This window comes from Pseudoliparis swirei, chromosome 15 (genome assembly GCF_029220125.1).
Source record: "Pseudoliparis swirei isolate HS2019 ecotype Mariana Trench chromosome 15, NWPU_hadal_v1, whole genome shotgun sequence".
Classification (NCBI taxonomy): Eukaryota; Metazoa; Chordata; class Actinopteri; order Perciformes; family Liparidae; genus Pseudoliparis; species Pseudoliparis swirei.
This window is the reverse complement of record NC_079402.1, coordinates 16753549-16767113: the sequence shown is the minus strand read 5'-3', so window position 1 is coordinate 16767113 and position 13565 is coordinate 16753549. Positions and strand designations below refer to the sequence as shown.

The window sequence follows — 13565 nt, the reverse complement described above, 5'->3', positions numbered from 1 at the left end:
TCTTTTTTCACAGATGGCGCATGAGCACGGCGCAGTGTCTGTCTTCTGTGATTCTTTGCACCTTCCGCCAAAAAAAGTTCCTCGTTTGTTTGTGAAAACATTCTTTGGCAATAAACCTGTTTCTGATTCTGATTCTGATTCTGATTCTGAGGTATTTCAGGGAGACCAATTCAATGAACTAAATTCTGCTGTTGATTCCCACAACATGCGGGGAACACGAAATGTGCTGATAAGACTGGCACTACACAATTAAAACACGACACGCTGATCAAACACAACGCCAGTCTGAAACATAAAATGTGCCGCGACCTGTGCAATGAAAGCTCCACTCCCAGTCCATTTAGAAGACAAGAGGCTGCTAACCAGTGCGCCGAGGAGGTCGAATTCAGGGCTCTCAAGTGTTTCGGTCTTAAGTCACGCACTCCCGCCACACATCGTATTTCTCACGCTGAAAAAAACTCTCCGCTATTTAATGTTTTAATGTGCCGCAGCGCGCAAACATGAGCCGCGCTGCCCTCACCGTGGAGGAATCAAGCGCTCCCCTGGAGTTCTGCTGTGAGGAGCCACTTATCAGCCAATCCAAAAAAAGAAATGGGCTACACAATAGCCAATCAGAAAAAAAAACGTATCTGGGTAAGATTCAATCCAGCAACCAATGAAAATAAAGCATCCTGGAATTGCGCGTGACTGACTAATAAACCGAAAATTGCGTTCTGGGGGGGGGGGGGGTGGGGGTATTTATCAGTAATACAGTAAAAATGATGGGAACACTTTGCAAGTCGATTTATAGTGTGCACCCCTAAATTTTCTGCTTGCGCCCCTAAAATTTTAAGTTAGGGGCCACTGTGCTCCTAGTAAAAAGTTAGTCTGGAGCCCTGATTTGTGATATTGGGCTATATAAAATAAACTCAATTGAATTAAGTTCAAAAGAACCCAACCTAAAGTTTAATAAATCAATTTATATATATATATTTTTGTATAATTCAGCCTACGTTCTACTCGTATCATAATTCATCTGCTGGACGCCCGTGGCTCCTCGCATCCAATTTGAATCCCCGGTTTCGGCATATTAGGCAGCAGAGGGACCACTAGCCACACACCTGGTCCACTAGCCCACGGACCCGCCTCACACTCAATCTAGCACTCCGCACGCTGTCGCTGTAATCCACTTAGCTCGTCCCGAAGCAAGCTAGCAAAGTGACTCCTGCGAGCTTCAGAGAGGTTTTTTCCCCTATATTTATATATTTGTGGTCTGATGTGACCTTTAAAAAAGAAAAAAAAGAATTCCCATCTTTCTTGCACTAACCTGTTTTTTGGCCGGTGGCTCGAGGCCCGGCCGGTCGACGGGCTCAGCGCCTCGGAAATATCTCGACAACAATCTGATGGGTTGACATTAAATTCGGGTCCGAACGGTCCGGAGGGGACGCTTTGAGTTTTAAAAACACGGCGCCAACAGCACGTCAACGTTTTAATCTCTACATCCGTTTGATGAATTGTTACAACATCTTCTGAAGAAGATTAAAAAGTGTGCCCAGGCTAAACAAATATACTGTTTCATAATGTATTTAAAATATACTTAAAATGTCAATAATTAAAAAAAACTATCAAAGAAAAGCATGCACATAGTCCAACACGTTTACTAAAGTTGTGCTTTCACCTATTAAAAAAATTCAACTTTAGGAGTTACATTTATAAGAAATGGAAATAAAAAATGGAAACGTAATGCATCTGCCTCTAGTATACTTGTAGAGCTACGTGACAGCTAGCGCAGGGGGGGGGGGGGGGGGGGGCTAATCACATCCTGACATCCAGGCAGCACCGTGACAGCACAGCATAGTCTGTACTCTCTCTCTCTCTCTCTCTCTCTCATATATATATATATATTGTATCAAGGAACAAGTCGGGAAACAGGGAGTTGCTAAGCTGCAGTGAAAAACAAACATCCTGACATCCATTCTTATGCACACATTAAGGCCAACACTTGGGAGAGAGATAGAGAGAGAGGGAAAAAGAGAGAGAGACACAAGCTCAACACACACAGATTTATAAACTGACGTACCTGACGACGAAGGAGCGCCGCAGCGCGAGGTCGCGGCGGAGCGCCGGTTGGGGTGAAAGGTCGGCCGACAGGGCGGCCCCGGAGGAGCCCCGGAGGAGCAGGGCCACGTGGTCCGGGAGCAGCTCGACGGTCTCCGAGGTGAAGGTGATGGAGAGGAGCTGGCCGTAGCTGAGGACCTGGTGACCCAGGAACTTCTCTGGTGGGCGATCAGAGGTCGTGTGTCAGGAGAAGTGGGCGGAGTCAGCTTTATTATGAGTTGGAATACTTCATTATAATTTTTTATTACTTTTAAACTTTTTAATAATTTTTTATAACTTTACATTTTTTATGACTTTTTAGTACTTTTTAAATGTATTGAACTTGTATTTACTTTTTTGTACTTTTTCATTACTTTTGTACTTTTTATTACTTTTGTACCTTTTCATTACTCTTGTACTTTTTTTTATTACTTTTGTACTTTTTCATTACTTTTGTACTTTTTATTACTTTTGTACTTATTTATTACTTTTGTACATATTTATTACTTTCGTACTTTTTATTACTTTTGTACTTTTTATTACATTATTACTTTTTTATTACTCTTGTACTTTTTATTACATTTGCACTTTTTCATTACTTTTTTATTACTTTTGTACTTTTAATTACGTTTAAAAAAATTGTATTTCATTATTTTTCATAACTTTATTAATTTGTATTACTTTACGCACAGACCAACGTTTGTGCGCGTGTGTGTGGCCCCGTGCGTGTGTCTTTAAATGGAGAGATATCAGAGGAGAACCAGCTTCAGAGTTTCTCAGGTCACATTTAAGCCACAAGAATAACAAACATATCGGCGCGTTCGGTTGAATCTTTCCTCTCTATTGATTCTACTATTTTGGTGATTTGATCATGTTTTGTTGACAAATGCTTTTGTAGAAAATCCACTCAGTGTTTAGTTCTCGTCTATCCTTCACCCTGGTTTCTCCCTCTCTATTTTTGTTTTTATCTTTCTCCTTCTGACTCTCAATTTCTTTCTCTCTCTTGTTCTCATGTCTGACGTTTCCCCCTCTCTCTCATTTCTTGGATTGTGATTCATATCTTTGAATATTTAGAAGATAACGTTTTGCTTATCTTTTCCAGTTATACATTTCCACCCAATATGTTTGTGCTTCAACATTTTCAGCAGGAAGTTTCCCTTTTTGATATGTTCAGATGTTTAAGCTATTTTCAGCCTATTTCAGCTCTTGGCAGCTATTTTCAGCTATGTTCAGCTTAAAAATAAATAATATTTCAGCTATTTTCAAACATTTTCAGCAATTTATTTTTCAGCTTCAAGCTTTCAGATGTTAGCATTCCAACGCATTTTCAGCAGGAAATGCATTTTGTAGTTGAAGTATAGTGAGATGTTGATGTGAGCTGTAAGAGCACGGCTTTATGAGCGTGCAACAGTGTGTTGTGGTGGAAGCTGAATTATCCTGCCACTCTCTCTGTGTGTGTGTGTGTGTGTGTCAGGCTTTTTGAGCACACACTAAGCCCTGCAGGAGTCCGGGTGTAATCGCCCACCCACTCGTCTCATTACGGCACATTTACAGGACTTCAAAGATGTCAGCCGCCACTCGAGACACACCTCCCCCCGTCCCGACCACCAACATCCCAAAAGTAATAGCTTAAAAAAGAAAAAAAAGAAACATTCACTCGTTGTTCCTTCTGATGTATAAAAATAGACCAACGTCCTTCAAATGAAACCACATCACATGCTAGATGAGAATATATTGTAGAATCTTTTTTAAAAAAGGGGGGGGGGGGGGAGGACTCGAGTGGGTGATTCTGCTTGCGTGGAGCCTCCGGGTCGTCGCACGAAGAAATTCATCTGGCTGATCGTCTAATATCTGCTCAACCGACAACGAAATTACTTGTTCAATTAGTTTTATTTTTTAAATGTTGTGGTTCAATAACTAATGCTTTACCAATCACTTATTTATCTTTATCATATGCATTTTTTATGTATCATGAGTTGAACTCCGGCACTGTGTTCAGATGTCCTTCAGATTTCATGTAAAAACTGGAGATTCTAGTTTTCTTGGTTTTGGGGTTTTCTGTCATCGACACACCTGTTCTAAATCAGCCTCGTTAGTCCTCTCCTCTTCCCCCCAGCCAATCAACACTCTCCTGCCCGTCGCCACATCTGCACTTCGCTCCTCGTTAGAGGAGTTTGGATTTTAAATCAGGTGGCGACGACTGGCTCTGACGGGCCTCGAGGCTGCACTCTCTCTACTGGCCACCGGGGGGCAAAGAAAATTACCACTTTATCTCACTTGATTTATTACCTCAGGAAAATATGTTAACATGAGGAGTTCTTCTTCTTCTTCTTCTTCTTCCTTCGTTATCATCTTCTTCTTTCTTCTTCTTCCTTCTTCTTCTTTTTCATCATCTTCCTTCTTCCTTAATCATTTCCTTCTTCTTCTTTTTCATCATCTTACTTCTTCCTTCTTCTTTTCCCTTCATCATCTTCTTCTTCATCAAATTCTTCCTTGTTGTTCTTCTTCCTTTTCCTTCATCTTCTTCTTCTTCATCTCCTTCTTCTTCTTCCTCTTTCTTTCTTCTTCATCATCTTCTTCCTTGTTCTTCTTCATCTTTTTCATCTTCTTCTTCATCATCTTCTTTCTTCTTCTTCTTCCTTTTCCTTCATCATCTTCTTCTTTCTCTTCTTCTTCATCTTCTTCCTTTTCCTTCATCTTCTTCTTCTTCTTCTTCTTCTTCTTCAATACAGCATGTACATTCAGTACATTATCGTCCCATTTAGAGTAAATATAGACCATAAGCAGGGTGTTGCATCATGGCTACCTTAGTTTTCAAAGTGTTGTCCGGTCTCTGGGTGTCGTTCATGTTTTTGTCTTTGAACTTTAACCTTTTCACAGCGTTCATGAAAGTTCTTTTTAACATTTTGGTTGCCAAACACATTCCATACGCAGCGTTTTACGAGCAAAAAAACAAACAATTAGATGAACTGGAGGCTTCAAGCCCCCACAACCCAACGGGCGACGCCACTCTGTTGACAGCTGAGTCACATTTAAGTGCCAGTTATCGGTCCTGAATCCTCGGTTTGCTTCTGTACGCTTCAGTTTCGCCTGGCTTTGAATAAAAGTAATTTATTTTCTATTCCTGTCGGTCCACCTGCTCCGCTCTCTGACGCATTACGGCGTCTCCGTTCCCTCTAATAAGCTGCAAGCTTTCTCAAATCAGCTTTTTTTCCTCTTCTACTTCATATTCTCAAAGGAAAGTAAAAAAAATAATACCCCGTCTGCCTGTTTCCCGTCTCCACCGTCGACTTCAAGCAGTTCCATTTTAACGAGAAGACACGTGAACGCACCGCGTCGCCTGTATTCACCAATTGAAGCTGTCGCATCAGGATTTTTAAGAAGTGAAAAAAAAGAGGAGCTGGAAGAGGGAAAGGTTTCCCTTACGCGACCCATCCACAGCACCTTCTGGTGCGAGGCCAGGCAGAGTTCAATTTGAAATAGATAATTCCAGCCAATCAGGAGCCAGGGGGAGCGGCTTTAAAAGCCACCAGTCGCTGCCTGTAAAGACACAACGCTGACTCGGGAGAAATGAGAGGTCGCATACGTCTCAGTGTAGTTTCAGAATCGATTTATACATCGATGACAAGGAAAAAGAAATGAGCGTGAGATTAAAATCCATCATCAATTAGACAGGAAGGCCTTCAACGAGCCACACGTGTCCCCCAGTGGAAAAACAACAGCTAATCGATCAATAATCACTCCCTAGGTTCTTTTTCTAGGTCTACGTCTCACACACTCCCCCCCTCCCTCCACACCTCCTGTCCCCCAACACCTCCTGCACATCCACCCCCCCCTCAGCCAACAGATCCTCCCCCCCCCTCTCGGCCCTCCTGACCCCCTCTCTCTGAGACGACTGGACCAGGTGAGGAACCAGCTGAGAAACTACTGAAAAGGCATGGCCAGCAAGAGAGCTGGCTCCAGACCTCGCCCAACTCCTGTCTTAATGAGTGACCCGCCCTTCAACCTCAGCTGGAGGCTGGGGAGGTCAGGTGCTCCAGTGAGGCTCGTGCCTGGTCCGAAGACATCAAAGTCCTTTCCATCTGGCCTCACCGTCACCCGACGGTGGCCCACCTCCTCACTGATCCTCACCTGTGAGAGGCTGGTCTTGGCCACCTCAGGGGTGGTGAGGCGCCGCCGCTACCCTTGGGCCTTTGCTTGCCCTCCTGGGGTGGTTGGCCACCAGCCATCACATGGGCCTGACAACATCACACACTCATCTGGAACCGGTGGTGTCTGTGTTGGAGTCTTTCTTTGACTTCTCCAGTGCATTTAACACCATCCAGCCACTGCTGCTGAGTGAGAAGCTCAGTGGTGGCGGTGTGTGGGACGTGAGAAGATCACTGGATCACTGACTACCACCCCAGCAGGCAGACCACAGTTGAATGGGGCCGTGCAGTGTCTGGGTGAGGTGGTCAGTGATGTGAGGAGCCCCACAGGAACTGTTCTCCTTCCTTCTCCTCCTGCACCACAGTGACTTCCTTCACAACAGTACGTCGGTGCATGTGCTCTGCTGATGATCTGATTCTGCAGCAGATGGAGTATAGGGCAGTGGGGAGGAGGACAGGGGGCAGGTGTGGTGAGAGTGTAAAGTGTGGTGAGCGACTTTGAGAACCTGTGGTTGACAAGACCAGAGAGAGTGGTGGACTTCAGAGGACTTGCAGGGGACTCCTCAGACTGAGTGCTCTGAGGGTGGACGTGGTGTGCGTGGAGTGGACGTGTAAGGAGTCTCCATCGACAGCCGACTCCGACAACACTGAACTGAAGCCAACATGTACAAGAAGGGATAGGTGAGGTTTTCCTGATCCTTCAACGGATCCTTGAGATGCTGGCGTGTGCAAACCAGTGCTTTGTTATTCTGGTCGGTTGTGGCCCTGTGCTCTGCCCTTTCTGTCTGCTGGGGAGCAACGCCGGGTGCCACAGCTAACAACCTTAACAAACTGGTTAGATCATGGCTCCCAGCTCGGCACCTGGCTGGCACCTGGTGGAGAGGGGTGGAGGAGGAGGTTGTTGAAGAAACTGGTGTGACCCACCCTTTCCACCCACCACCCACACCCAGAGGAGTACTTTCTCCAGTCTCCAGCCTCCTCCCTCACGCGCCACGCCACAAGGACAGATACAGGAGAACATTCCTGCCGGCCAGAGAGGCTCTCACACAGTTCACCTCTTTGCCAGATCACCCTAACTTCTTATATTTGTGTTTTTTTTTTTTTATTTTTGTGTGTGTGTTGCTGCTACTGGCTCGACAAATTTCCCCTTGGGGATTAATAAAGTATATATCTATCTATCTATCTATCAATATAACAAGCCACCGCTCGGTGAGAGTGTGGACACACAAACTAAATATGTGTTCTTACTTCTTTATCGCTGTCGACAGTTTTCATAAATCATAAAGAGAAATAACTTGAACAACTTTATAAAAAAGGGATACATGAATAGATAAAAATGCAAAAATATGCAGTTTTTTTAACATAATAATAATATTTAGTAATTTCCTTTTGTATTTTTACATAAAAATGTAAAATAGGGAACAAAATTACATAATAATAATAACATTTAGTAAATCATTTTTGTATTTTAACATGCAAATATAAAATGGGAATTTTTTACATAATAATAATAAAAACATTTTGTAATTATCTTTTGTATTATTACATAAAAATGTAAAATAGGCTATTTTTTTCATTAATAATAATAATAATAACATTTAGTAATGCCTTTTGTATTTTTTGAGCTCCATATACCTTTTTTGTGTGATACACCTGTGGACATTTTAACAAAATCTCAACAAAATCTCAACGCTCTATAAAATGCAATATATTTGACATTTAATGCACTTTTTTTGCCACTTACTTCCTGTTTTGGGGGGGAAACAGAAGAAGCGATTACCTAAATTTTTGGGAAGAGAGGCGCTATGATAATGAGTAATATAAGGAACTCGTGTTCACAGAAAATAAAAGTCAACCGATATTACTTCTGGAATGATTAATAGTGACTGTATACTGCACACTCCTTGCATCGCGGTGGGTAATGAGCCCAGTAATGCTGCTGTGTGACTAAGCTCATATTCTCCCCAAAGTGCTCCCTGATGGTCGTGAGTGGTTCTATTATTATTCTGCTGGCGTTGTCTTTACATCAGCGTGCTTCTCGTTCGTTCTTTCTATGAGGAACTAGAAGCCATAATTACTCATAACCCTAACAGAGCATTCCAACATGGCCGCTCGGGCTCCCTCTCCAGAGGTAATGAATCTCTATCAAATAAACCCGATGAAAGGATTAATCATGTGCGAGCGTGATCCGCTGTCTGCGCAGCGCCACTTCATTCATGTTCATTATTGGAGAGTATTAGAATACGGTGTGGTGGTATTTAAATAACGTCTAAACACCAGGTCGCACGTAAACAGGATGCGAGGACGTCTCTTCATGAGACACGTTGTCTTTGTGACATTCAGGGTGAACTTCAACCGTTTGGAGATCAATCGATCGGTCGATCGATTTAGCACATTGAGCGTTCAAATGTTCAATTATTCCTTAATTAACCCTTTGGGGTAATCTTCTCGATTTTACACAATTTCTTAAATTCACCTTTGAAAGGCATTTTGCATATGACATATACCCATGTGTATGTTTGACATTTAAAAAATGCAGAACAATCTCAGCTCTCGATATAATGATCCTAATTGTCCTCAGGCGCAAGTTTAAAGAGATAAAATGGCACTAAAGCTGAAAATTGAAGTTCGATTTTTCTAAAATTCTTCATTTCTCTTGTGAAAAACTGTTTTGGAGTTTGATATCGGTTTATCCAAAGGTCTTGGGTTCACAAAGCAGTGAGATATATGAATAAAATGGTAGAATCGTTTTTTGAAGAGAAATTATGTGGTCTGTCACATAATTCACCAAAATGATAAAAGTGGGACTAAGAAATGAATTCATACTGCAGATGAAGCTTCACGGGTTGTGCAAATGAAAAATTTCCATTACAATTTTTTTTGTTTTTTAGCACAAAAAAACCCCATATTTTGAATTTTTTTGAAGGATTAAATTCTCGTTTAAATTGAATTAAAAGTTGCAGGGAAAATCTAATATTTAAATAAATGATTAAAGATTCAACCTAAAAACCACGGTTGGTCCGACTGAGCGTTGATAATTATTCCATAATTCTCGATATCACGCCAAAAAGAAAAGGAAAAGATAAAAATACAAATATATATATATAATGTAATTTCTAATTGTATTAATTGTTAATCCCTAAAGTTTCTCTGCAAAAATGTTCCAATGTTGCATTTGAATGCATCTTGACAGTGTTAGAATTCACCTTCTGACCAATGCTCATTTCTACTGAATTGAGCCTGAACACATCACAATGTAACTCAATGCATCCTCCACCCGTCAGCTGGTAGCTCCGTCCTTTTGTCCAGCAGATGCCCTCTCTCCAGACAGTATGGAGACTGGTACACACACACACACGCACACACACACACACTGAATACCCCGAGGCGACCATCAGCGTTGATTCATCTTGAGATGCAGATGGCGTTTGATTCAGTGTGAACGCCAGACGTGTCTTTGAGGAACGCTCTGCTGTTGTGTCGGGGCGAACAGCTTCACGACCTCGGAGCGCTCAAACAAAGTGCTCCACACATTGCTCCACACATTGCTCCACACATTGCCCCAGAGCGTCTGGAGCGTCCTCCGATCCGCCAAAAATCGCCTCTCCAACCTCGGAATTGGCAGAACCGCTCAGCGATTGGTCGAGTGTTTGGAGGGCAAGGAAGCAGCCAGGGTCCGAATCTCTCTCTCTCTCTCAAGAGCTCTTTTCTACTACTTCGCCATGAAGACTGCACGAGAGTGATTGGGGGTAGGGCGGTGGGGGGTGGGGGGGGAGGAGGAGGCCGTGATGGGAGGCTCCCCACCAGGCCGCTGAGTGAGGCCATCTGGAAACGGGCAGCAACACTTTCAGACAACTGAGTGAAAGTGTCCTTGGCTGTCGGAGGCGGGTCAAAGAGCGGCTGCTTAGAGAGGTTCTTCATGTTTGTTTGTGATCGTTCCTGGCAGCTGCGGCCAATTGTTCGGTCGAGTCGGAGTCGCCGAGGGGCGACTTCCACCGCCGAGCAGATGTCGGGGATCAGGGGGAGGACGAGTGGCTCGGCACACGCAGGGTTCATGTTCATGGTGACCGATGGAGGACTCGTCCACGACTTTAAAACAAATTTCCATGAGCAAAACATGTGTGAAATCTCGGTGTATAACATGAAAAAGGGAGAAAACGTCATATTTAAACTAACAATGAGAATCCTAAAGCATAGAGCGTATCACTTTAAATGACTCAAATGAATGAGAGACAATAGTTTGATTAAAAGAATAAACATTCTTGTCTTTTCAGTTAAGGTGCGTTCACTTGCATGGCGGAAAAAAATTCGCACTGCAAGTGAACGTGTGATAGCGTAGGCCGGCTTATACCTGGAGCGTCATTCTTTAAAAAAAGCATATTAATTATTTAAAAATGCACCTTTTTCAAAACCTTGAAGTTTTTTTTAAAAGGACTTTTCCAAGCCTGGAAATAACCATTTAGAAAATTCCATGACTTTTCCAGGTTTTACATGACCGTACGAACCCTGACATGCGTCAGATGGCAGACACCCCCCTGACACGTGGAATCACAGACATGTGGAATCACAGACACGTGGAATCACATACATGTGGAATCACAGACACGTGGAATCACAGACACGTGCGTCTCGCTTGATGTTTTTTTTTTTTTCCGTCAAGTTGTCAATCAGATTTATCTCCGGCTCTTTGCTTGAAGAAAAACACAGCGGAAAGGATTTCAGCAAGAAAAAAAATACAAATTAAAAGTTGAAAGAGCAGAAGATAGAGAGAGAGAGAGAGAGAGAGAGAGAGAGAGAGAGCATGCTGCTTTCAAAAGCCGCTGCAACTCTAGTGTAATCTTTTAAAGTGACTGTACACATGCAACAACACACAATAAGTATGTGTGTGTGTGTGTGTGTGTGTGTGGATGGGGGGGGTGATGAGATCATTAATAGGGATGGCGAGGCACTAGATGTGTGTATTTATTATGTGGAGAAACATCATAAACGAGCACTGCGAGAAGCCGATAAGCAGGCGGCCAGGGACGCTGCTCTCGGCCAGCCGGCCACTAATCTGCGTGTTGTGGCCTCAGAAACGTCACCGAGGAAGAAAGACACTTAAGACACACTATTAACTATGTGCATCTATAACTACACACACATATATATATATATATATTTATATATATATTTATGGCAAAGAATGCAGACATTTATTCTGGACTGTAAACACACACACACACACACAGCAATCAAACCCGAGCCCCGTGTGTTACGAGCGTGTATCCTCGTAACGACATTGCGCCTGGCCGCCCGGGCTTTGTCACGACCTAAAAAAAGACGCCTCCCTAAATGGAGTCGTCCTCTGTGATCGCCCGTTTTAGGCGTTAAAACCTTCCGAGATGCCGAGTTAATGGGATTGTGCTCCTGTTTTTTTCTTTATTATTTGGCTGTGGGCTGCACAGGCGGCTGGAGGGGAGCGGGGGGGGGGAGGTGTGTGTGTGTGTGGGGGAGGGATGTGAATTCATGCCTGGAACCGAATTAGCTTCTTCCAGCGTGGCCAAGACATCCAATCCCATCCGGCCGGTGCTGCCGGGCCGGCTGATAGAAGCGGGCCCTAAGTCCCTTATCTCCTCACGGCTCTGATAGCGAGTCGGAGGAGACGCTGTCGGAAGAACCGCGCGTGACCCCGCCGCCACACAACCTGATTAATCCCACTCAGGAACAACGGGAGCACGCTGTGGGAATTAAAAGATGCTCGACCAAACACGAATATCATTTACATATTTACTCCGAGAGCCACGACTGGAGGCTTCATTATCGTCATGTGGTTAAATGTCAACTATGGGTCCTGAGGGTCTCCACACCCGTTGGACCCGGCCTGAGGGGAGTAATCTCTCAAATCTCTTATTATTTTCTCCCCGGACTCACCGGGTGCTTTGTAGAAGCCGATGTCTTCCTCGGTGAGAGGAAGGAGGAAGACTTCTCCTTCCTTCCACAGCAGGGCGTACTCCATCCCTCCGGAGAACTCTCCCACCCAGCCGTCCTGATCTGAAACATTTGAAGACATGAGTCAGCGCTTTTCAGAGATATGATGCATGGCAGAGTTTCTTATCAGAGGTCAGATTATGCTTCTATAATTGTATTCCATCGGTGAGATGAAACACACGCAATCGACACACACGCAAACACAGAAACGAGCGGCGTGCAGCAGCCGCTCGACCGAGTGGAGAAAACAGGTTGAAGATGACGAGCAGCTGAAGAATCATGCAATGAAGTGTTCCCGTTGAGATGAAACGCCATCGCTCATCTCCTAAATACCACGTCTTTCGTTGTGTTTTCAAAAAAAAGTGCATATATGTGTGATGTTAAATTAGTTGGCGGTTTTGTCTATTTAAATGCTTTAAAAAAGAGCAATAAAAAAATGAATAAGATGAACCAAACTAATTTTTTTTTTTTTTTTTATCTACATTTTTATTACATTAATGGCATATTATAATATTGCATGTACTTCTGTTTTTTCTCTGTTTCAAAAGGCTTGAGACACTAATAATAATAATAATAATAATTTATATTAATTATAATAATACGAGATCATTCCAACCGCCCCAAAGTCAGTGCGACATAATTTTTCTGTATAAATTATTGTCATCTATATGTGTAATAAAACTTAAAGTTTAAATGAATAGTATATTAATGTTTCTATTTTTTATTGATTTTCAATTCAACGGGTATCTGCAAATAATTTGCGAGCTCTTGATTTTTTCATATTTTCTTGGCCACGTGTAAAAAAGGCCTAAAAAAAAAAGAGGATAAAAAAAAAATCACTAAAGAATAAATACACGCAATGAAAAGAGGAAATGAAAACAGTGAAAATTCACCGTCAGAACAAAGACAGCCCCCAGAACAAAGACCCCCCCCCCCACCCCCACACGCTCATTAACGGCCGCCGAGGACGATACCTTCGATGAAGTCGGAGGTGATGCTGGCGGCGGCGTGGCGGTGGGACGAGGAGCACGCCGGCGAGTGGCCGGAGCAGAAACACGCCTGGCACCCGGCCGGGTTCACTTGTTGCAGGTCGAAAAAACCTGGCACGCATCTGTCGTTACACACACACACACACACACACACACACACACACACACATTACACTGTATACCCTCATGCATAAAGAGTAATTAACATCCACCCGCGCCTCACATCCTTTGCTATTCTGCCTCTTTAGGAGGTTCTCGGGGCGTGACTACAGAGTTCTGGAGGAAGGGCCCCGAATGGCCCCCGAGCTCTGACCTCCAGACACCGGCTGCCGTGCGGAAGCGGGAGAGGAGAGCAGCCACGACACCGGTCACATTACACAGGAGA

At 43.6% G+C, this 13565-nt stretch overlaps 1 protein-coding gene across 1 annotated transcript in view; it reads right to left on the bottom strand.

The window, feature by feature from the left end:
- The window catches only part of lamc3 (laminin, gamma 3), a 106987-nt gene that overhangs the window by 38488 nt on the left and 54934 nt on the right, over positions 1-13565 (bottom strand). The window contains exons 8-10 of the mRNA XM_056432134.1: positions 13166-13302; positions 12135-12254; positions 2060-2255 (exon numbers count right to left, since the gene is read on the bottom strand). Of these exons, the coding sequence (XP_056288109.1) occupies positions 2060-2255; positions 12135-12254; positions 13166-13302 (453 nt within the window). The remainder of the gene's footprint in view (positions 1-2059; positions 2256-12134; positions 12255-13165; positions 13303-13565) is intronic.